General features: G+C 35.8%; 1 protein-coding gene across 2 annotated transcripts in view; it reads left to right on the top strand.

Moving 5' to 3' along the window:
* CYTIP (cytohesin 1 interacting protein) overlaps positions 1–23,949 on the top strand; it is a 29,514-nt gene extending 5,565 nt beyond the window's left edge. Inside the window, exons 1-8 of one of the 2 annotated variants that reach the window (XM_047772659.1) lie at positions 1,385–1,529; positions 1,616–1,665; positions 1,896–1,950; positions 5,403–5,505; positions 5,697–5,790; positions 8,694–8,763; positions 17,817–17,883; positions 20,532–23,949. In XM_047772659.1, coding sequence (XP_047628615.1) covers positions 1,428–1,529; positions 1,616–1,665; positions 1,896–1,950; positions 5,403–5,505; positions 5,697–5,790; positions 8,694–8,763; positions 17,817–17,883; positions 20,532–20,992 — 1,002 coding nt within the window. In that variant the 5' untranslated portion in view covers positions 1,385–1,427 and the 3' untranslated portion in view covers positions 20,993–23,949. Of the gene's footprint in view, positions 1–1,384; positions 1,530–1,615; positions 1,666–1,895; positions 1,951–5,402; positions 5,506–5,696; positions 5,791–8,693; positions 8,764–17,816; positions 17,884–20,531 lie in introns of those variants that run through there. The other variant, XM_047772658.1, reaches the window with a different exon arrangement.
* Positions 23,950–25,903: the final 1,954 nt, after the last annotated feature.

Genomic DNA, 25,903 nt, shown 5'->3' with positions numbered 1-25,903 from the left:
TTGGATTTCCCACCACCACTTACTTGCTTGTATTTTTGTCTAGTAGTTTACTTCTGTTTGTCTATTTAGCTCTTTTCACATTTCCACTCTATTCTAGATCTTGTGCTGGGCATTGGGGTAGAAAGTAAAACAAATACATTCCCCAAGAGGCCCAAAGCATACAGATAATTATCAACAGAAGTGTTTAATCCAGTATGCCCTTTGTGTAAATACACATATATGAATACGTTCATAATCTGATGAATATTGATGGCAATGGCAATATCTTAAAATATAAATTCTAGTTATGATTTATAGATATCATGATTAGCTATGACCTACCAAAGCACTTTACAATCCAAAATAAGGATAAAAGCCAAGCAAATGCAAATAATGAAAATAGATTAAGAAAATGTGAGTACAAGGTAAGAGAGAGATTCAAAATACTTGGGCATATCAAGTTTATTGCTCTCTTCTACAAGAAGGGAGCCCACTGCATAGAATAGTCTCCACCTTGTTCAGGATAAAATTCTGAATACCCAGCCAGGAAATTTGTGAGAATTCTGGCATTTTGTACTCAATAATTCAAATTCCTTGCAGTAATATGGGTTTCTCCCCTAACATATGCCTTGATGAAGGCTTTATTTATGCATTAATTACTTCTATGTGCTTTTGTCTTTTTGGCTCTCATACTCTATTTTATTTTTATTTGTTTAGACTGACTATGCTTTGCTCTCCTGACATTTTCTGTATTCACTGATAAATGACAAGCTTAATAGGTTGCCAGTTAAACTATTAACTAATAGTAAGAGCTTATACTTTGGAGCCCTGGATCAACACTTGAGAAAGAGCTAATTAACATCCTAAGCTTAACATTCCTAAGCAAATAAACAAAATAAAAAACACACAAAAATTCACTACAATTAACTTGAAAACAAGCTACCACCTTTTGTTAACTTTTCCTTTATTTGTAATGGGAGAATGCATCCTAGAAGCTTATGTTTGTATGATCTTTTCCCAAAGCATGAGGAGGACTGAAGGTGATATTTTCTATACTGAGGTTTCTTAAAACTATTGTAAAAATAAATCATAAACAGAATTGAGGTTTTGAGTCTCTGGTTTTATCTGAGTTGTGCTTCTGGATATTGATTCTTTGGAGATGATTTTATCCTGCTCAAACAGTAACATATTGAACTATTACAATACATACAATAATTTCATCAGCATCTCCAAAAACTATCAAGTATTTGGGTTTTATATGTCATTCTATGGATGTTATTTTTCTTTGGATTGCAGTGTAATTATAAATTGCTGTGGTTAACCTTTCAGAGGCTATTTTAAATACAGAGTAGATATGAAGTTCTTTTAGGAAGCTTTGGAGTTTTGCCACATTACATTAACTCTTTTGCCATAGGGTGTTATTATCAAAGCCTCTTTTAATCTTTCAAATGGAATGCCTGAATGGTCCCTTTCCCAGCTCTCCTTTGCTATCACTAGAGAATGGAAATTACTGCCTTTGTAACAGTTTCCCAGGAGCTGGGCCAAACAAGGTGATAAAGAACAAAGTCCTTTGTGATTTAGAACATTTTACAGATGTGTCTTTGGACCTTTCGATAACTGTGCTTATGTTTTTCAGCTTGCTCTGACGAGATCAAGTTCTTTGGGTGACTTTTCCTGGTCTCAAAGGTAAAGAGATTTATTTATTTTTGGTTTTTCACAGAGATATTTGGAACACAGTTTTCTAGGGTGTTGCTAACACATACACACACACAACACATACACAGATAGTCAAACATACTACACTTGACATAAATGTCAGCTATTTTTGATTAATAGTTATTTTTAATGTTAGGCATGTGACAAATGTGATACTTTGATTTTCATGCATAGCTTTTTTTTTTTTTTTTTTTTTACAGGAAGCTTGTTACTGTGGAAAAGCAAGATAATGGAACATTTGGATTTGAAATTCAGGTGGGAAGTTTTCAAATTTTCCAGACTTTTAATGAAAAAAAATGGCACCGATAATGTGATATTTGCAGAGGAAGAATAAAGTCAGACTTAGAGAATGATAGATGCTGTGACTTGTTTTCAAAAATGTGTGGCTGTTTCTGGTAGCTTTTCAGTCTGTTGGTACATCAAGGTACATCAAGGAAAGAAAACATTCAAGTGGATAAAATAACCCTCATGAGACATACTCAGCTCCTTGTTCTTAGTTGCTTTAGTCTTCTTATAGGTCTGAGACTGATCAGAAATATTTGATATTAGCCAACCCATAAATAAGATAGCGAAATACTCTTTATATTGCACATTTTAAAATTCATATTACTAATGTGGTTTGCATAATCATTTTATACTGTATATCAGATTTGAAATCTATACTTTAGTATTTAGAAATGCTTGAAAGCATATGTAATTGTGTATAAGGATTGCATATACTCACATATAGTTCCTGTTACATTTTGAAAATACTAAACTTTTCATACTGGATGTAAAGAGAAATTTGTACTTTTTTCCCCCTTAATGACAACATTTTATAACTATTATTTGAAACACTTAGGAACATTTGGCTTTACTGGTATATTGCCTCATGCACTGGGAAAATTTTAATAGTCTTTATGGGTTTCTATTATCCAAACTAAGAATTTCATTTCTTATTTGCTGTCTGCTTTCTCATGGCCATATTTGCAGAGATAGTGAGTTAGGTCAAATTAAGTCTTGTCTAAGTAAGTGCAAAGGAAGTAGCTTAAGTATTACTCTCTTCTTTTTCCTTTACACATTTGCATTTCTTTCAGATGTGTTTTGCATAATCATTTTCTTATACTGCACATCAGTTTTTATATCTTAACTTTGGTGCTGCCTTCAGAAACTTTGGTGACTAAATATCAGCCCCACAATTGGAAAGTCAGCGTGTTTTAAGATTAGGAACAGGAAGCTGCTACGTAAAACATGTTTTATGAATAAAGAAACAAAATGGAACTCTAGCTGCAATGAACAGGGAGAAGGCTCTAAGAGAAAAGAGGCTTTCTCCTTTCTGAACCTTTCTACCTTTGAATTTGATGAAATTGCTAATTCTTTCTTCAAGTTTTAGAAGCATAGTACTTACTCTCTCTCTTACTTCTCATTCATATGAAACACTCCCTATTCTGTTGTAGAGACACTACGTTTTTTGTCATCATTTCTTTTCAAATGAGCATTATCCCCAAGGATGTGCAGCCATTGCTATTGAAACAGGAGCAAAGACTACTCACTTAGCCTTAGTTAACACGGCCAAGGATGATCTTTTCTCATTTTTCTATGACACATGGGGAAAGGTGTTTCCCCAGCTTTCTCCCTCATACCATAAACATTTTACACGAAACAAGAGACAAAACTATCATTAGTAGACCGTGCGCTACAGTGGCATGGACCTTTGTGGATCCATGTGAGCTAACAGCTTCACCTCTGAACTGCAACATGTCTGTGTTATCTTAGTAATGCAGGGGTCCTCTCTGCAAATTCCCTTTTGGTGCATGCTTTCCATTATAGCTCTATGCTATAACCTATTCTCCAGCACTCATAAGATTTAGAGCAGTCATCAAATAGGGGACATGACTGGGAATTCTGAAGAACAGACGGAAGCTCCTGTACCTTTGCGGTACTCCCAATGTTAACACATTTTTGGGTCCTGGTCTACAGGGCATGCTGGGAGAGAACAAGTCTACCTCCTCTGGTTTCCATAGGTGCTGATATTTTGCTGTGCCAGGGAGTAATGTTGCATGATAGGAACACAGACCTTAGATTCATGTACAATTGAGTTCATGTTCATTCAGTGCTGCCTTATCAGGTTCTTAGGTGCTTCAAATGAAATAACACATGTAAAGTTCTTAGCAATGGTGTGCCTGGTTCCAGTAGAAGATCAGCAAATGATAAGTGTTAGAATGAAGGTCATTGAGCATGAGAAAAGGAATGTGACTTTTGTGTCTCTAGGAAATGACTGAGCTGGAAGACTGGGTAAAAGAAAGAAATATCTAATTATTTCTTTCTATAACTGTGGGACCTTGGCTTTCCTTCTCCATGTCTAACCCCCAAATTTTACACCTGTTGCAAACAAATATATAAATGTAGGCTACATCAATCAACGTTTCCCCTTCCCTGTACTCACCTTGCTCCCTGGGCATGGAAGGAGGATTCTCACTGCTAATGAGAATCATTGTAGCAGTGGCTTTCCAAGGGAATGTCTGTTACGGCTTTGGTTCAGGTACTGCGTGAACTAGACCACCCTTCCGTCTCTGGAAGGGCCGAGGCTGTGGCAAGAAGACTCCCTGAAGAAAAGCTGTTAGGGGGATCTGACATAGGTGGAAAGCAGATGGTATGATCGCCAAAACTCTCCTCTACCTTTAAGATACAGGGATTCTTAATGCTTTCCAGAGTGAATAGAAATCTCTTAGAAGTTAACAAAGTCAAGTTTCTAGAAGTTGCTTACATGTGACTGACTTCCTGTTCTGCTAGTTCTGGAGCCTGGGTGTAAAATAAGAAGTAATGAACATTGGACATTAATTTTTCCACAAGGAAGTAGTGCTGGAATGTAGTTTAATTTTAGGAACCAGATGTTTAGAAGACTTAGTCAACTCAGAATGCTGATTTTTATTCTAAATTGAACTAGACCTTATAACTTAAATATGTGAAAGAGAAAAATATAGGTCGCTGGTCTCCTGTATCCTGCAAACATTTGAGCTGTGTTCTTGGTACAAATCGAGAAAAAATAAAAACAAAAACAAAACCAAGCTATTGTTGCCAAATTGAGGCAAGATGCGAAGCATAACTTTTTCTAATTTAGTCAGGTGGCTAATGAACTGGTGAATATTCAGGGCGAGTGTACCAGCGAGCTCTCAGAAATGAAGGTAATTGAGTCAATTATAGTACTTTTGAATTAATGCAGGGCAGATTGTCATTATTTGCAGAACTCTGATTTAAAATAATTATTGTTGGCATATCTCCTTTACTGGATGTGTACTGTTTCATATGCTCCTGTAATGAATACTTTACTTGGGAGAATCACATAGATATTTTTTTGTTCTCTGCTCTTGGCCACTATTATTTTATCCCATTGAGAAAAGAGAAACTGAATTTTTCTTGATAAATACCCGATAATGATAACATCAGGTGTTCTCTTAGGTTTGAAAGAATAACGTCTTGAGCCAATCTCATCCTTTCTTTCTCAAGCCAGATATGTTTTTTATGAATGGAGTTGGCTACAGTTTGTGTGGGAAAAATGTAAGATTGGTACATAGATTCAGTTTATATTCAGGAGAAAGGCTTTCCAAATTTTTCGTTGCACTTAATTGTTATACAAACTTAAGGTAGGTGATACCATTTAATTCTTTTGACAAATAGATTTTGAGGTTTTTTTGAATAATAATTGTGTATCCCTTTAATTTTCACAGACTTACAGGCTCCAGAACCAGAACACTTGCTCCTCAGAGATGTGCACTCTGATCTGCAAAATCCAGGAGGATAGCCCAGCTCAGTGTGCTGGCCTGCAAGCTGGTAATTTAGAATTTTGCTCATGTTAGAAATTACTTAAATAGCAAAGAAAAAAAAATTTTTGATAGTGAAGGTCAGGACATGATTGTTGGTTTGAAATGGTGCCAAGGTTTGGGGCTTGTTTTGTTTCACCTGCGGGTCAGGAGATTATTTAACCAATCATTTTAACACTCATTTTTCTTGACATCTCCCAGGTGATGTCCTTGCAAATATCAATGGTGTGAGCACGGAAGGCTTTACCCACAAACAAGTTGTTGACCTGATCAGATCATCAGGAAACCTGCTAACGTAACTATCTGGCTGCTTCCCATGGGGCTCAAAAATGTTGTCTCTCATAATGCCTTGTTTAGTGAGTGAATAGGCTTTTTGTTTAGGATCACAAGAAGGAAGGCAGTGCACCTTTTCTTGGGGATTGGCTATTAACATTTTTATAAATTCCTTTTGTTTCTCAGGGTTCCCTCAAACTTGAACATGTGTCAGCATCTGAAGTCAGAGGACATCAATAGCCCAAACATCTGAGTGGGAGGGATAGCATTTAAAAAAAATATTTTTAAGTCAAATTCAATTACACTGGCACACATTCTCTTTGGACAGAGAGAAATGGGTCCAGTTTCTATGGGTGATATAATCCTGTGCTTAGAACAAATAAAAGGTCAGAAGGGCTGACTTTTTTTCTCTTATACATACCATCAGCCAATTGTTTTTCTCTCTTAGTGTTCTGTTTGGAAGGAAGAACCATCTGCTTAACCCTCCTGCCCTGCACACGCACGTGGGCGTGCACGCACGCGCGCGCACACACACACACACACACACACACACGTGCGCGCATGCGCACGCACACACACACACACACACACACACACACACACACACACACACCCGCTACTGTTCCTTACTTAGTAATGGGAAATTAGTCTCCCCAAGTAGAGATTCAACTGACATTTCCATCGTACCACCCTTAGAACCTAATAAGACCTAAGTAATTAGTTAAAAGATGGAATTAACCCATTCATTAAAATGATATTTTTTGAGCAAATACTATTTCTCCAGCTCTGTGATGGGCTCATGGGAGACAAAGGTTCTTCTAGGGCTTTATTAATTGCAGAAGGAGATAGTCAAGAAAAGCTTACAAAAATAAGAAATTTTGATATTTCAATTATTGATAACTGCTATGAAAAGATAAAATAAGGAGTAGGATAGAATCTTGAGTAAGAGGGCTCCGGCTTTAGCTTAGGTGTTTAAAGTGGTCCTCTCTGAGGTGAACTTTGAACTGGGAGCAAAATGTAGAGAAGGGATGCTTAGATGAACTCCTAGTGACAATATTTCAGGTAAAGGGAGAGGTCTCTGAGTCATTGGAATGGGCTTGGCATATTCAATTTGGAATTTTCTTTGGAGAGAAAGCCGGTGTAATTTGTAGTTGGTGAATTAGGAAGAGTATAATAAGAAATGAAGATGGAGAGTTCTCCAGAGAGCAGAATATGGGTGTCATCAGCTAGGCTTAATAGTTTAGAATTTACTCTGATTATCTCATTTATTCTTCACAGCTACTTTGTAAGGTCAATTTTATTCTTATTTATAGATGAAGTGACTCAGGCTGAAGTGAGGTTTAGTTAAGACCAACCATCCAGCATGCCAGGGCTGGGATCTGACCATCTGCTATGGTTGCCTGGATCTCTTCTCCAGCTACACCACAGCTGCTCCTTGCAAGCTGCCAATAAAAACCCATTGGACGCTCTTCAGTGATTCTAGCCTAAAACTTTGAAGGATGTTTTTTCGGAGTGTGTTGCGAGAGTAGTTTTGAAAGATGACCAGTGATGCAGAGAATTGAATCCAATTCTGTGGATCCTGTGAGTTCAGGGTAAAGAATGGGGGCCACTCTAGCTCTAGAGAATCTGCAAGGCAGGAACCATATAAAGTCTAAGAGAATATGCTGGTGGTTAGAATCAGAAACCTATTTTCAAACTGGTGAAATGGGCAGATCTTAGGTAGATAATTAAAGAGAGCTGGGTAGAGACAATTGGAAATCCATAGATCAGGAAAATGAGAGCCAGTCTGTACAAATACTGAAGAGAGCAGCCAATTTATGCCTGTGGTTCTGCCCATAGACATCTATGGCTTGGGAAGGTGAGATCAACATTAAAATCCCAGACATCTTCCTAGGGAGCCTCACTGCTGCCCAGAGTCAAGATGCCCTCATGAGAAAGTAGACAGCGTGTTGGCTTGCTTTCATCTTATTGTCTCAAGTATGCTGCTATTGGAAATAGAGGAAAATTGGCCTCCAGATTTAATACTACTATTTTACCATGCCTTCAAAAATATCATGAATCTTTACAAAGTTACAGCTTATGTATCAGAATGAATTCAAACCAGTACTTTAAAAATGCTTAGTTATGTGACTCACGTGAAATTTAATCTTCTTCAGATTGATAATTAGCTGTCAAAATAAAGGCTCCTAACTTGAGCCACAAAACAAATTCAAATCACTCAGAATAGAACAAGGCTTTTTATTTTCAGAAAGGCATTCGTTATAGGGAGAAAGAACACCATTAAATTGATAATTTCAGGATTAAAGTTTGTACACATAAAAGGTTTTGTGATGAGAGAGTCATATGAAAGTTATTATCTCATAGTAGTTCTGATTCTATTTGTTCTAGTTCCAACATTAAAGCAATTTACAGAGGTAGATATTCCTAGAAACTTAGGGAAGAAAAGATGTCCCCCTGTTTCAAGAAAGAGTTTATTGATGCCACTTTTGGAAAGTCCCTGGTACCTGTTTCATTGCTGTGCCCCTCATACTTAGCACACTATCTAGAGTCTGGCACATAGTAGATGCCCAGCAAATATGCACCAAATGAAAGAGGCAATTCAGCCAGACCACACAAGAACAGATTCTAGTAGAGAATAACCATCATTGCCATATAAAATGAGCTATAGTTTACAAACTTACCAGAGTCTTTTCTTTCAGTCACCCTCTCAAAGGGAGTATTTTTCCCTATGTTCTTTCTTTAAATGTTGTCAGAAGGTTTGGCTTAGGTCCAGATACTTGAAGTACCATGAGAATGGTAACATTAATGCTTCTTTTAAAGGATAGTCTGTGCTCAAAGTGTAGTGCTCCATAAGGATGGTACTTGTTTGAAAGAATCATTCATGCTGTTCCCTCCCCCCCACACCTTTTTTTTTTCTTAAAACAGGATAGAGACTCTTAATGGAACAATGATTCTCAAAAGAACAGAGCTTGAGGCAAAACTGCAAGTTTTAAAGGTAATTTAATTTAATACAATGAGGCACATTTTTCATTCTTGAATGTGTGAGTGGTAGAATAAAGATCTATTCGAAGAACTGAGATAGCCCTTGAAGATGAAATGTAATGATGAGTCTAAACTGCTGAATTATCAAGAGCCATACAATTACCTTTGCAGGAATATTAAATTCCACAATCCAGGGCAAATCACTTTCTTGCTTCCTACTTCTCCATGTCTATGAGCCTCTGAAAGGCAACAGGAAGGCACATCACCTGAAGAACTTTTCATTAATGCACCTGTGATCTCTTTTGATTTACATTTATTTTGGAAAAAAAAAAAAACAAAGAAGGAGGCGCTGTTCTTTTCATCACTTTTCCAAGCACTGCATGTGTGTGCAGGCAGGCCTGGATTTTTGCTTTTCTATTGTCCCTCTCAGTATCCTTCTGTTCTGCCTCATTCTTACTGCAAAAAGCATCTCCCTCTATACCTGTGGCTATTCTTGAACCCACTTTCATCAGCAAATAACGCTATCAACTTTGAAGAGGAAATTAACAGGAGATAGTGCACAATGCAGGATGTTCAGTGAAAATTCTCTGGGCTCTTTGAGGGTCTTAAAATTTTCAGTTTGCTGGACTGGTGAGGTTCTGGCAGGCCATGAAGTCTAGGCCCTCACTCACTTCTGTCTGAGTCATGGTCCTGGAGACCCCTCCCCCAGCACCAGTTGACCTCTTTGCCTCATTGCTTCCCCCTGCAGGACAAAGAGGCAGTTAATCTAATAGTAATTGCACTGCTTACTAAAAACAGGTTGCTCACTGGGACTTAGTTTAGCAATAGCTGCCATTTATCAGTTTTATTTATGGAGTATGGACTTCTTAATTATTGAGCCCAAGAGGGTAGAGTTTCCATATTTCTGTTTCAACTTTATTTTGTATTCCTCCCTTCAGCTACATCTAATTCATTAACAAACCCTGTTTTTTTCTTTGTCAACATTGGTTTTATTTTTTATTTTTCAGGGAACATTGGTTTTATATTTTTGTCATTTTGCTTATCTCTGATTTTTCCAATCAATTTATAAAATTCCTTGAAAAAAATTCTCTGTTTAGATTGTGACTGAAATTGAATTGCGTTCATAGAATAAATGAGACCAATGGACATCTTTATGATGCTGTCTTTTATGTACTTCAAAAATATTTGGTAGTTTCTTCATACATTTTTGCATGTTTCATTATATTTATTCCTATATACCTTCTAATTTTTCTTTCTCTAATAAATGTAGCCTTTTAATTTTTCAACTACTTATTGCTATTGATTTTTGCATAAAATTTTAAATCCAAGAGTCTTGTGGAACTCCCCTTACTCTAGCAATGTTTGTAGATTACCTTAGATTTTTTACATAAACATAAAATCATCTGCAGATAATCAAAGCTTTGCCCCTTTACTTCCAATTTTTCAACTAATTTATTTTTTTTTCTCTTATAATATTGGCTAGGACCATCAGCATATTATTATAAATAGCCTTCTTCACATTAAAGGAATGTCTCCAACATTTTATCATTACATTTTTTATAAGGAGTAGATAGTTCTTAATATTATATTTAGGTTTTTAACACTGTCAAAAGTTAATGCATTTTCGTAAAAGAGAAAGTCTTAGTGAACATCTCTATTAAAAAAATAAAAATGGTTCTTTCAGCCTTTTGTTTAAAAAAAGGAAGGGAATGTAAAATATAAACTAGTAATGTCATTTAAAATATAAAGGAAAATAGGTTTATGTTTCATGAAATAAAGTACTCTCTTGCACAACACTTATTTTCATGCTTCTAAGCATTTTCTGTTCTTTGGACATCTTCTCTAGAAGTTTTAAAATACATAATTTATTATTTTTTCTAACCTTAATTTTTTTTCAATATTTCCATCCTCTGCCAGAACATCATGAGGACCTTAACATGTTTAAATGTCTATTTAAGAGTCCATCTTTCTTACTGCCTACTTTATAGAATTTTGTCACTTTTTAAATGAAAAAGATACAAGTGATTTTCTAAATAGCTGGTGGTGAACAAGTATACCAACCTGTGAGCTTATGAGCTTGCCCTAGTTTTTTGTATTCTATTCCTTACCTCTGGGTTTATTTTCCTTCTTGCTGGATTACTTCTTTCAGAGAGGGTAAGTAGGTCTTTCTTTATTGATAAAAGTAACTTTATCTCCCCACTACTATCAAAATAGAGTTTTGTAGGTAATTGAATAATTCTGAGCTGATGTTTTGTCTCCTTAGCACTTTGAATGTATTGGTTCTTTGATATTTTTGTTTATGAGAAAGCTCCTAATTGTTTACCTCTTGTAGGTAATCTGCATTTTCTATATTTTCTTCTAAAAGTTTTAAAGTTTTTTTTTTCATTTAAGTCTTTATTTCATTCAGAATTAAATTATTTAGCATATAGTATGAGATAGGATTCCAATTTTATTTTTTCCATATAAATACTTAGTTCTCCGAGTACCATTTATTTTATATGATCCTTCTTTTCCTCCAACTGACCTCTAGTAAAACCTCTATTTTTAAGCAAGTTCCATATATGAGTGGATGTTATAGTCTTCCAACTCTGATCTACTAATCAATTTGTCTCTCTAAACCTCAGCTGTTTGACCTTTGTAATAAATATGTATATCTGGTTGGGCAAACTTTCCAGGTTATTTTTTGGCCGTTTTATTGTCTGTATACATTTTAGAATCAGATTGTCAAGTTCCATAAATAGATGTTGCAATTTTGATAGATAATCATGTTTTACATAGATAGATCAATTTGAGGATACTTGAGATCCTCATCATATTGAGTTTTCTTACTGACAGACTATCTCACTAAATAATTTTTAATTATTTTCTCAGAGTTCCCGTTGTGGCACAGTGGTTAACGAATCTGACTAGGAACCATGAGTTTGCAAGTTCGATCCCTGGCCTTGCTCAGTGGGCTAAGGATCCAGTGTTGCAGTGAGCTGTGGTGTAGGTTGCAGACGCGGCTCAGATCCCGTGTTGCTGTGGCTCTGGCATGGGCCGGTGGCTACAGCTCTGATTCGACCCCTAGCCTGGGAACCTCCATATGCCGCAGAAGAGATGCTAGAAAAGGCAAAAAGACCGAAAAAAAAAATTTAATTATTTTCTTTATGTCCTTAAATAATAATTTTATGCAAATAGATCCTTATGCATCTTTTATTAGATTTATGCCTTTGTAACATGATTTTTTTTCTTATTATAGTGTCTTCATAAAAATAATGTTCTGACTGAATTTTTTAAAAATATATTTTTGGATCTTTTTTATTGAAGTATAGTTGCTTTACAATTTTGTGTTAGTTTCAGGTTTATAGCAAATTCAGTTACATATATATTTTTTCAGATTATTTTCCCTTATAGGTTTTTAAATAATATCAAATATAATTCCCTGTGCTATACAGTAAGTCCTTGAAATAATGCCATTTGCAGCAACATGGATGGACCTAAAGATTATCATACTAAGTGAAGTAAGCCAAAGACAAATACCATATGATATTGCTTATATATGGTAAATAAAATGATACAAATGAACATACACAAAGTGGAAGCAGACTTACAGACATAGAAAACAAATTTATGGTTACCAAAGGGGAAAGGGTGGTGGAGAGTTAGGAGTTTGGGATTAACATATACACCCCACTATCTATAAAATTGTTTGAGATTAATGTATAGATAAGTGAAATAAAATTTATACCCTGTTACTATATTCAACACTATAAAATTGTTTGAGATTAATGTATAGATAAGTGAAATAAAATTTATACCCTGTTACTATATTCAACACCTTGCTAAACTATATAATTTCTAACAAAATACCTATACATTATTTTGAGTTTTCTGTGAAGATAACAACTATCTCTTAAGAAAGATACTCTTTTTCTTACTTTGCTACACGGGTTGAAGCCTATGATACAATGTTGAAAAAAACTATAGTAGTAGGCATCCTTGCTTTGTTCTTGACCTTAAAGGGTGTTATTTTGATTCTTTCCTCTCTCCATGGAAAGACTTTTCAGGTTAAGGAGGAGCCCTTCTATACCAAGTTTGCTGGTAGTTTTTATAGTGCTTGTGTATTAGATTGTATCAACTACTTTTTTCTGTAGCTGTTAAGATGTCTTATTTATTTATTTTTAAAAATCTATCAAGCTGGTGAGTAACATTTAAAGATTTTCTAATGTAAAACCACCCTTGCATTTCTAGAATAAACCTCCCTTGGTCATAATTTATAATCACTTTTTCTATACTTGTAGAATTGATGTGCTAACATTTTCTTTAGGATAGTTGAAAATAGCTTCATCTTACAGGTAGATGGCCCATAATTTTCTTTTCTCAGACTTTCTTTCTTTAGTTTTGGTATCAGATTTACTGGACTCTTAGCATGAGCTGGGAAGTCTCTTCCCCTTTTTGTTCTCTGGTAGAATTTTTGTAATGCTACCTGAATCATCTGGGCTTGGGGTTCTTTTTGTGGGAATACTTATAAACTCTGTTTCGGTTTCTTTATTAGTTGTAAGACTGCTCAGGCTTTCTGGTTTTTTTTTTTTTTTTTTTGAGACAGCTTATTGAATGATGTTTTTGTTAATAAATTAAAAATTTTTTTCAAATTCATTGCATAAAGTTGATAATAAACATTCTATTCCCATCTTTTTCTTTTCTATCACAACTATGATTATGTCCCCATTTTTATTCATACTACTAGTTTGCCTTCTTTTCTATTTTTTCTTGGTAATTCTCTTTAGAAGATTTCCCATTTTTCTGTTTTCTCAAAAACCAATTTTTCAACTCTTGGCAATCTTTCATCTGTTGCTAGTTGCTTTTAAGGTGTTCTTTTGTCTTTATTGATCTACAGTTTCATGACCATATGATTAGATATGGGTTGATTTCTAAATTTATACTGCTTAGAACTTGCAGTGTGCTTTCAATCTAAAGGCTTATGATTTTCTTCAGTTTTGGATAATTATCAGCTCGACCTTTTTGAATATAACTTTCTTGCCATTCCCTAGATTATCTTCTAGAATTCCTGTTAGACATATTTCAGAGTCTTTTTGATTTATCTTCCATGATTCCTAACCACTTTTTCAGGTTTTGTATCACTTGATCTTTTTCATGTTATATTGAATTCCTCAGTAACCTCGTCAGTGTTGTTATCTGTGTTCTGCATAGAATGTGTTCTTTCTGCTGAATTTTAGAAATTAATTTTTAAATTTTCAATTAGTTTTCTATTTTTCTATTTTTATTTTGTTGGAGAGAATCCATGTACTGATCATCATTTTTGTTGTCTTTCTTCTCAAACTTCCACGGAGTTCCAGAGTTAGATTGCCTACTTCCCTTGCATAGTGGCCTCCACCTTCCACTAAGTGTAAGCACTGAGCAGGGGCCTCAACTGTGTACTTCAAGGTTTCGAGTCCAGACCCAGGCCTGGCAGCTTGGATGTTTTCCCTGGAGGGCCAGTGTGCTGCTTGGCTCAGGTCCTGAGGCTGTGTTTATGTGCTCCTGCCTCTCTGGGTACATGCTCTCCATGAACTATAGCCACCCTCAGCAGCTTTGCTCAACCTCCTTTTCACGGTGGAGGAGCTCCAGCCAAGGTTCTTTTCTCAAGCAGGAAACTTGACTTTGTCTCTGCCTCATATAAGTGGATTTAAGCTATAGCCATAGGGTCTAATATCTTTGTAATATCTTTCTTTTTCTCCAGCTCCAAAAGACAATTGGGTTCAATCCTGCTCACTTTCTTGTATTTCTGTTCCTCTTCTAGTATTGAAATTATGAGATTTCCAGCTCATCTCTTGAGCCAGAAACGTCCAGGTCTGACCTATAACCAGGGTCAGGTTGGCTTCCCCTTCAGACATGACATTTAGTTTGTGTGTCCTATGTTAAGTGTGCCTTGAATCCTTTAAAGACTCTTTGTAGGGCCACAACCTTTTCTTTAGAAACGATGGTCCCTCCTGAGCTGTGTTTTCAGGGATTCCCTTTTTCATGACCTATGATTCAAATGTTTAACATGAAAACACCACATCCAGTGGGACTGGCTGAGGGAGCTACTTTTTAATCTAGCTCTGATATTTACTGGTTTTGTAGCCCTTGGGAAATATTTTGCTACACTGACCTTTTATTTTCTAATTTGGAACTTTTTTAGGACAGAAAAATTAAACAGCATATTATCCATGAAATCACTATAAAAGTAGCAAAGTGCCACGGAAATGTTTAACTGTATGTCTCATGTAGATTGAAAACGTTGGAAATACATTCACCCAAAATATCCAATGTGTGAAAGCTGAGTGTTGGTTCAGGAAGCCATCATTTTATATATTCATTTAGCCAGTATTTACAGAGCAGCTGCCATGTAGCAGGCACTGAACCAGGCACAGTGAAGTAATGTGGTCCAGTATGGTTAGATCTCATCTGCTTTATTTTCTTCTAATAGTAAGAGGTTAGATTTGCCCAAATACACAGCTTTGATGTTAATAATAGGCAGAAACAGACTCTGAGGAAAATAGGGAAGCTCTTAGTCACTCTGACACATCTGCTCTTTACCCTGGTATTTTCTTAGTTTAAGTGACGACGTACTTAGATGACTGGGCCAAATCAACAGATTAGATATTTTAAAACTTTTATTTTCACAAAAACTATTTGGCAAGGCCTGACTTCATATTTCTGGAGAGTAAGTGCAGAAATACAACTTCTTCTTCTCTCTATATTTAGTTTTGATTGTCGATCTATCCTTATGCTCCCCAACTGGACTCTATTTTCTTAAAAGAGATAAACCTCTTCAGAAAAAAAAAAAAAAAAAAGGGCTTGGTGTCTATGCCAGATCCTTACTAGTTCTGTACTTCCTGGTTTCCTAACTCAGACCTTCATAAAACCACTGATTTACATAGGTAACAAGAGCTGTGAATAAGGTAGCCCAACAATCTGATACTCAGGTAGACTTATTATAATATAGAAAGAGTGAGATATTAATAGCCAGGTATTGCTTTGATTTATTGATTGCATATTATATTGACAAGCATCAGGATTGCTGCTGTTACTGTTATCAAGGCTTAGAAAATCTGACCGGGTGATTATTCAATCCCTGAACTGAGGAACCAGCCATTTCATCCATTTTATGACATTATTTATTTATTTATCTATTTATTTATTTATTTATTTTGCTTTTTAGGGCTACATCTGGGGCATAAGGAGGTTCCCAGGCTAGGGGTCAAATTGGAGCTGTAGGCTAGCCTACACCACAGCCACAACAACACAGGATCCAAGCTACGTCTATGACCTACACCACAGCTCACAACAATGCCTGATCCTTAACCCACTGAGTGAGGCCAGGGATCGAACATGCATCCTTATGATACCTAGTCGTATTCCTTTTCACTGCGCCACAACGGGAATTCCTAATGACAGTCTTTGTAATACTTCCTTTCCTTCATCTTCCTCTTCCAAATGTACTTCTTTTCTTTTTCATTTTAGCCTTCATCTGCCCCTACCAGTTTGCTTTGTACAAAGGACTGCTTGTCTCCAACGAGGCTGCCTTTCCTTTGGGATAAGTGTCCACAGGCAAATCTGAGATCTGCCTGCCTGCCGGTTCACTGTGGAGACCTAAAATGGCAAAGGAAGGGGTAGAGTTGTGAACAAGGGGTGGGAGGGAGAAGGAGCCTTTGTGCCGGGTCAGCTGCCTTCTTCCTGGCTTGCTTTCGATTCCCATCGACGTGGCTGTTCTGTCTCTGTGTCAGGCCAGGCCTCACGTGCTGTTGTGACCATTATAGCAGTTGCCCTCACATGACATTTGTGCCCTGGGCCTTATATTATAGTTGTGTCCTGGGCCACTGCTCTCACACATGAGGCAGCTGAGGAAGGAAGCAGTTCAGAAGTCAGGGTGCTCACAACGTTCTAAGTTTAGCTCTCCAAGGAAGCCTTTTAGAGCTGGTCAGTGTGTTTTCCCCTTTGGGTATAGAATGAATAGATACCAAGCACAATAGACTGTTTTGGTGCCCCAGACTTATATAATGATGATGGTAGTTTGTTTCTTTGTTTTTTTCAATTGAAGTATAGTTGATTTACAATGTTGTGTTAGTTTCTGGTACACAGCAAAGTGATTCAGTTATACATATACATGTAGATGGATAGAAAGGTAGGTAAATAGATATAGAATTTTTTTAAAATTCTTTTCCATTATAGGTTATATTTAATAAAATATAGTTCTTTGTGTTATACAGTAGGCCCTGGTTGTTTATTATTTTATATATAGTAGTTTGTATCTGCTAATCCCAAACTCCTCATTTATCCCCCCTGCCTTCCCCTTTGGTAACTGTAAGTTTGTTTTCTATGTCTGTGAGTCTTTTTCTGTTTTATAAATAAGTTCATTTGTACCATTTTTTAGATTCTGCACATAAGTGATGTCATATGGTATTTGTCTTTTTCTGTCTGATTGACTTAGTATGATAATCTTTAGGTCCGTCCATGTTGCTGCAAATGGCATTATTTCATTCTTTTTTATGGCTGAATAACATTTCATTGTGTATATATACCACATCTTCTTTATCCATTCAAAATGGTGATGGTATTTTTTGAACATTTACTGAGCTCTGTTCCAACATTCTAACCGTTTTATATCTGCTAATGCATTTAATCCTCATGACTGTCCTGGGGTTTAGATTCTTCTGTTCTCATCTTAGAGATGGGAGAAGCCTAGAGTGTGAGGCCTTAGCAAAACAGTTAGTAAATGGACACAAACCCAAGAACAAACCTGATGCTATAATATTTTTAAATAAAGAATATATAAATGTCATTGTCTTTTACTACCTGCTATTTCTATTAAAATGATGTAATTGCTTCAACTTGTTGGTGCTACTAGATTATTTCATGAGAAATTAGCATTTCAAATATTCCCTTTTATATACATATAAATCCTTTAAATGAATGGGAGGGATTTGTTAATGCTAGAAAGAAATGAAAAAAAAAAATAATGACAAATCGCAACACCCAGAAATAAATTGCTATACTTGCTGGGGTTTCCTAATAATTAGTACTTTTTTTTTTCTCCTTTCTCAGCAAACCTTGAAGAAAAAATGGGTGGAGTTCAGATCTCTACAGTTACAGGAACAGCGCCTGCTTCATGGTAAATGTGATTTCCTGTTCAGAAACCACACTTAGATTTCATTCTTTCTGCCTTTAAATTATTTTAAGATTATCATCATTACAAGAAAAAGTTGTCTAGCATGGATCAAGATAGTAGTCTGAGTTTCTTTGGTGTGGCTTTTGGAGTGACCAATGTATTTGGAGATGGGATAAGTCATACCCCCTCCCCTTCATACGCATAACACACAAACAGGTGAAAACCTGCATACACACGCCTGTATGTACACACACTTGCAAGAGGCGCCTGGGGATTTTAGAAGAGCAATAGAAATGATTTCCTGACTTTTAAATACTACTTCAGCAGATGAATTAAATTTCTGAGAACCTACATAGCTCAGAGGCTGCATAGTTCTCAGAAATTCTTGAAGTCATAATGGTCGCATGCTTCTTGTGTGGAGCTCCTATTATTTGTTCAAGTTGTGAAAGTTACAGTAACTCAGAGAAATTCTTCTTTATGGCCCTCAAATCTAAGGCAGAAATGTGAAGAAGCATTATAACAGGAAAAGCATGGATCTTGCCATTTTGTGCATTGTATGAATTTAAAATTTGTTAGCTGGAACTCCCATTGTGGCTCAGCAGGTTAAGAACCTGACATAGTGTCCCTGAGGATGCAGGTTTGATTCCTGGCCTCACTCATTGGGTTAAGGATCTGGCATTGCCACAAGCTACGGCATATGTCACAGATGTGTCTCAGATCTGGCATTGCTGTGGCTGTGGCACAAGTTCTAACTGCAGCTTCAATTTGACCCCCTAGCTAGGAAATTCCATATGCTGCAGATGCAGCCCTAAAAAGAAAAAAAAAAAAAACCCAGCATGTTGACTTATTTGTATGTGACTGGTGTAACCTGAGGAATGAACTTGTATGTACAAATATTTCACTGAAACAACCAGCACTAGCTATGTGGGTGTGAAATATGAGCATTATCTTCTTCTTTATAACCTAGAATACCTGTTTGTTAAAAGTGATAATCTGTTTACAGAAAAAAGGTACATTTAATTCTTAATTAGGCACTAATTTATGGCTTAGAGGTTTGTGTTAAAGTTCTGTATTTTCAAAAAGTGAAACATATATGTGTTATTACTCTTTTTGTGTTTCTAAATTAATATTCTTAAAAAATGTATAACAGACAGGGGGTTTGGGGGACAAGGACTGAAGTTTGCTGGGAAGAAAGAGGCACAAATAGCTGGCTACTTCCTAGATCTTTGTAGACTTGAGGGTGTTTGGGATATCTTTGCCTCTGCTTCTGGAGCATGTGGTTTGATCTGATAAATGTAGGCAGTTCTGTGGTTCTATGAGAGTAGCCTTGTATAAACAAGGTTTTAGTTCAGGGTCAGGTAGATTGACTTCTCCTAAGGCCATGGTTGTACACATTTTTTGAGATAATGAAGGAGTTCTTTAGTTTGCCTTTTTTAGACCTAGAATAATATCCAGGGCATGATATTCTACAAGCCAATTGCTCTCCAATCAAAAGAAATTCATTAACTTGTTGCAAGACAAAACAAAGTAGGCTGTGTTAACAAAAAGGAAAGCATTATGGCTAGCCACCAAAATGCTGGCCCTACTCAACCCTGTGGATCAAATGGAAAAATAAAGTCACTTTTTATATTGTCAATCAAGGACAGAGGCATGCAGCTGAGGTAACCAATGTAAAATAAAAGCATTTCTTTGTGTGTAATGTTCTATTACTTTTCTTGGGGAAGTCTCCTTCTAATGATGTTTTTCTCAGGCTAGTCCTACAAATAATCTCTTTTCTTTAGGAACATACCAACAAATTCAGTACAGAAGCAAGTGGGATGTGAACAGTCTATTGGTGGGAGATGAAAATCTGAGTCTGGAGAGCCCAGATGTAGGTTATAAAAGGTTGATGAAGAAATTCAGCTAAGCAGATAAAATTCAACACCTTCAAATGAATTATTACTTATTTGGGGACAAGGATGTTTTTTGAATACATTATCATTTCAAAGCATTTAAGTATTAAGTTATTCTAAAAATAAATTGTAATATTGAAGCTAGAAGATATTCTTTCTCTTTTAAACACCTTTGAATTCTCTAATAATCAGCCTAGAGGTACAGGTTTTATAACTGTGTTTTCCATACACTTCAAATGATGTTGTAATAATTTTAAAAGATAGTAGCTAAAAATCAGAGGAAATGAAATGGAGAAAATCCATAGGATGGCATTTCCCAAAGTATATTCTTTGAAACCCACTTCTGTGAGAATTTTAATAAAAGGTGGCAGAGTAACTTCAATTTAAGAGATGATCCTTTTGGAAAATCACAAGTCACACTGCCAGACTGTCAGATGAGCTGAACTGTTCACATAGGAAGAATCTTGCTTAAATTTATTTAATCTAGCATTAATTTTTTTTTTTTTTTTTTTTTTTTTTTTACCGTGGAGACCCTTTTACATGGGAACTAGTCTATGAACAACTAATTTGAAGAATCCCACTATAAGGTTGATCAGCTGGTCTCATAAATAGTCACTTATTCGTGCAAATCAAAGCTTAGTGAAAAGTATTATTTACCCTTACTCTTTCTTGTGCCCTTCAAAGTAATTTTGGTGTATTTACTTGTAGAGGGTAATGGTCAGATCCATTTTACAGTAGACTCTATTTTCTGCATTCTAGGTGATGCGGCTAACTGCCCAAGTTTGGAAAACATGGACATAGACGAATCAACTTTGTTTGGAACCCTGCCTGGTCCAGCCCTCATGGACCGGAATCGATTATCCAGTGAAAGCAGCTGTAAGAGCTGGCTGAGCTCCATGACCATAGACAGTGAGGATGGCTACCAGACATGTGTGTCTGAGGACTCAAGCAAGGAAGCCTTCAGCCGGCAAACAAGCACAGATGATGAGTGCTTTATCCCCAAGGAGGGGGAGGATTTTCTGAAGAGGTCTTCTTCAAGGAGGAACCGGAGTATTAGCTCTGCCAGCAGTGGGTCCATGTCTCCCTTGTGGGAAGGCAACTTCTCAAGCATGTTTGGGACCCTGCCCAGGAAAAGCAGAAGGGGAAGTGTCCGGAAACAACTCTTGAAATTTATCCCTGGCCTTCACCGCGCTGTGGAAGAGGAAGAGAGTCGCTTTTAACGGGTCCTAGTGCCCTTTTATATTAGCTTATTTCGTAACAGTCTTTAGATTCATTTAGATCAGCTCCACCCAGTTTAGTGGGAAAGTGCACACAGATTGCAAAACTGACATCCCATTTTATGGCAATAATGACCTTTATTTAAATTTTCATGACATTATTTTTTCTTCTTCAATTTTTTTTTTTTAACCAGCACAGCTTAAGTTCTAAGCAGATAGTTGGGAAATTAAGTAATAAGTTAGGAAATATAATAAATGAATACAAATGCCTGCTCCTGTTAATGCTGCTTGTGAAAGCAAAAGAGATATTTATTTTCCAGATTATTCATGGTAAAAGTTGAGAACTTTTTTGGAGTCAAGTGTGAATAAAAAAGTGACAGAATATAATTATGTGAAACACCTTCTGTAGGTTAATTGGTAAGTTATAAAATTTTATAGTTGCTTAAGCTCAGTAGCCTTTGGGGAATCCTATTAATAGGCAATTTTGAATGTTTCTGTTCAATTCTATGAAAGATTATAAACGAAGGTGATCATCAGCCTTTTTTTTTTTACATCTACAGTGACAATAAATCAAGCAGGAAGTATAAGATTTAATATGAGAGTTTAAATTTTATGAGATCCATGGAAAGATGTTATCTAAGGTGGGTGCTGAGGTATATTATAATAATGTCTTTCTTATAGTCAGCCTAAACAAAATGAGTGGAGATGTCATTCTTAACCTGATTCAACTTTTGTTCTGCCTAAGCATTGATGATAAGTCTAGAACTCTCAAGATACTATAGCCTTGTGATTATTTTTGAATAAATGTTTAAAATTTTAAAAATTAGAGTCAGGAAAAGGATTTTCCTCTAGTAGATTTTTTTTTCACTTTACTCTTCACTTTATATTTCATATCCCAAAGAGTGATTGCCTCAGCACTCTTTTTCTATGATACTAACATATCATATTACTTCCAGCCTTGTAATAATATTTTTACTCCATACCCATTAAAGTCCATGATTTCTCTGTTCTAGTGATACAGCTGCTCATTATCTATACTCTAGAACAGATAATCTGGACACTGTAATAAATAGTTCTTTCTGATTTTATATTCTGAGTGTGTCTATCAAATAGAGACATTTGACCGTTGAGTTTGAGTGTAACTGTTACACTTAAATAAACTGAGTAAAGAATGAGTCATATTTGAGTGAAAAAAAAAAAAGTGAGGATGAGGAAGCCTGTAGGGTAAGAAATAAGTAACAAAAAAAAAAAATAGAAAAACGTTTCCAGTTGGGACTTGCTTTCTATTAATTCTTTGAACTCAGAGATATCCAGTGGCCTCTATTTGAGAATTATTCATGTGAAAAGTAAGGTTTTCACAGGAACAATAGCAGTTGTGTCTATCACTTACTCAATAGAAAGCAGGTTAAAAATGCTTTCCACTTGATCCCAGAGATAACCCCATAGAGAGATAATAGACATGCAAATAAGGAAGCAGAAATTCAGAGAAGTCCCTTGGTCAGGTGCAGGGCTGATATCAGAGTCAGTTCTTCCCAGCACTAACTTATCCTCTAAGTTTCTCTAGATATCATACACTTTAGCTGGTTCTATGTAGTTATCATCACAGTACTACCCCCTGCCCCACCCTTAAGAATATTTAAGACATATGATTGTAGATATTGAATGAATAAGGATATTGTAAACAGGAAAAAAATTTCTACTTAGTAAATAGGAAAACAAATATACATTAAGGGTGGACTTTTTCTCCTGGCCTCTACATGCAAGTTTTCAGATATAAGCACATTAATAACTGCATGGTTAGCAACACATACGTTTTCAACAAGGGCTTGCATAACAATTGTAAATCAGTATTGACTGATACTGCTTATTTTTCATTATAGACTAGAATTATCATGTTAAATATTGGTTTACATGAATGTAGCATTTGCTGTTAATCCTGTTTTGACAAGTCTGGGGGGAAATAAATATCACATTTTTTTGAGGACTTCTACAATGTGAACAATGTTTCAAGAACTACCACAGTTCGGAAACGTAGACAAAATGTCGTTTGCTTCTCTATGGTTTTAAGTGTTAAGTATACTGTAATGCTTCTTTCTTACAGTAAACATCAAACCCCAAATGGTACTGGGAAGAAGTGCAGCATGTTTCATTGTAGTCTGTGATAAGAAGAATTAGAGTCAAGACTTAGATATATTCTGGAAAAAAAGTTAAGCACTTTTTAACCAAAGTGCAGGAAGGAAGAGTGTTGTCATGTTTTGTGTGTTCACATGTTGTAAGAAAACTGTTTAGTGGAAATGTGGGTAAATTTCTCACAGCACAGCTTTTCACAGACTGAATGTGACCTCAGTGGGGCTCTAGAAGATTTCATTCTCTAATCTTCTGGCACAATGACCACAATGACTCACTTTGATGTAATTTACTTGGAACAGAAAAGCAAAGAGTTGTTTTTTTTTTTTTTTAACCCTAAAGTTGTCAAATACGTAATACTGGTGAATTTTATTATTGACAATTTGTCATGAACATGCATTTTTCTCATACAGCATTGATTAATAAGCCAAATTTGAATCCTGGGTATATTGGGAATTATTCTGACATGAGATTAAAGGAATGCCACTGTCTCAGACAGGTTGGAACTATATATTTTGAAATGAACTTTTATTTACCACTTTCTACTTTGCAATACTTTTATATCTTAGTTGCATGATACAAACAGTATTAAAAAATCCTAGTTTGAACTAAAAATCAAACTTGGACACAATTTGTGTATACTAGTCATAAAGGATAAATATTTATGGATATGTACAATCTAAGTACAGTAAATAGTACATAACAACCATACCAAATCCTTCAGGTCACAGAATTATTGGTGATTTATATCCATTTCCTTACAGAACTCTGGGCCATGCAATAAAAATTTGATGCCTTTCGGAAATAAAGAATGCTATTCTTCAGTGTCAAAACTTTTTGCTCCCTCTCTCTTTGCTTACCTACTTTGAATGAAATGGTTGTTTTACAAACAGGTTAAAAAAATCTGGACTGGCTTCTTGACACCTACCTATTTGACATTCTTAAAGGGCATTACTAGAATTCCCACTGTGACTCAGCAGGTTAGTAACTCAACATAGTCTCTGTGAGAATGCAGGTTCAGTCTCTGGCCTCACTCAGAGGTTAAGAATCCAGCATTACCACAAGCTACTGCATAGGTCACAGATGTGGCTTTGATCCGGTTGTCATGGCTGTGGTAGGCCTCAGCTATAGCTCCGATTTGACACCTAGCCTGGGAATTTCCACATGTGGCAGATGTGGCATAAAAAGAAGAAAGAAAAAAAAAGACGTTACTACTTGAGACTTTGCATCTGTATAAGCTTTCTATTGTTGTTTGATAAATTAATACAAAAATGAGGTTTAAAACATTTATTATCTCAAAGTTTTTGTGGGTCAAATATCAGCAAAGCTTAGCTGGGTCTGTTCAGGGTCTCACAAAACTGCAATCACAGTGTCACCCAGGATTGGGTTCTTATCCACAGGCTTGACAGGGGAAGTATTTCCTACTAAGCTCCCTTACGTTGTTGTCAGAAGCATCACTTGTGGCCACAAATTTCATAGCAGCTTACTTATTAAAACACAGCAAAAGAGAGGGAGAAATACTGCAAGCAAGACAACGTCTTAAATAATACCATGTAACCACAGACTGACATCCCAGCAACCTTTGCCATATAACACAACATAATCACAGGAATGACATTCTATCAACTGAGCATATTTTGTTTGTCAGACACAAGTCACAGGACCTACCCACAGTCACAAAGCAGGGGTTACACAAAGGCAGGGGGTTGGAGGCTATCTTAGACTTTATTCACAACACTATTCAAGTAGTTCACATACTTGATGGTTTAAAATATTGTCTTCTCTATACTCATTTGAGCAAAAATAAATTGTGAAGGGTACTATTTTCAATTTTTGCATAGAGAAATGGTCAGATTAAAGACTTTTGAGTTTAAAAAGCCTGGCCAAGATTGTACAACTAGCCCAAAACCTGACTAGGAAACTATATCCGAATCTATTATTAAATTATCAACTTTCTTCCACAAATGGATACAATGATAGAAGATTTTAAAGGAATGTTAAAGAGTGAACTAGTTACTTTCTTTCAACTTCTACTCAGGGAATCTGAATATATCTAAGTGAATTCAGTGATTAACATGCTGGGCTTTATCATGTTTAACTGGGTGCATCTTTATTAGCACAGGACAGGAATTCCACAGAAAAACAAAACAAAATATTAATAGTCAAACCTACAAAGCACAAAAGGAAATAATCAACCATGAGCAAAATTCAGATTCCACAAATAGCAGAATTATCAGAACTTGAGCAAATTAAACAGCTTGAAAGAATAAAAAACATGTATAATCTTAGGAATAAGTCCCACAACTTGATAAATAACATCTACAAAAAACCTACAGCTAATATTATAATGTAGGAAATTGGATGCTTTTCCCTTAAGATCAGTTATAAACAAAGGATGTCCCCTTAGCATTTCTATTTATCACTGTACTGAAAGTTCTAGCTGGTGCACTAAGACAAGAAAAGGAAATAAATGCTACACAAATTGGGAAAGAAGACATGAACCTGCTTTTGTTTTCAGATAATATGATTGTCAATGTGGAAAAATCCCCCCAAATCAACAACAACACAAAACATCCTGGAACTAATAAGTGAATATAGCAAGATCATAGTATACAAATTACTACACAAAAGTCAATTGATTTCTTATACACCAGAAATGAACAACTGAGATTTTAAATTCAACAAACAATACCATTTACGATAGTACCAAATACATAATATGCTTAGGTATAAACCTGACAAAATATGTGGAGAATCTTATGTGGAAAACTCTAATGAAAGAAATCC

This window comes from Phacochoerus africanus, chromosome 3 (assembly GCF_016906955.1).
Source record: "Phacochoerus africanus isolate WHEZ1 chromosome 3, ROS_Pafr_v1, whole genome shotgun sequence".
Taxonomy (NCBI): domain Eukaryota; kingdom Metazoa; phylum Chordata; class Mammalia; order Artiodactyla; family Suidae; genus Phacochoerus; species Phacochoerus africanus.
This window is presented reverse-complemented; position numbering and strand designations above follow the sequence as displayed.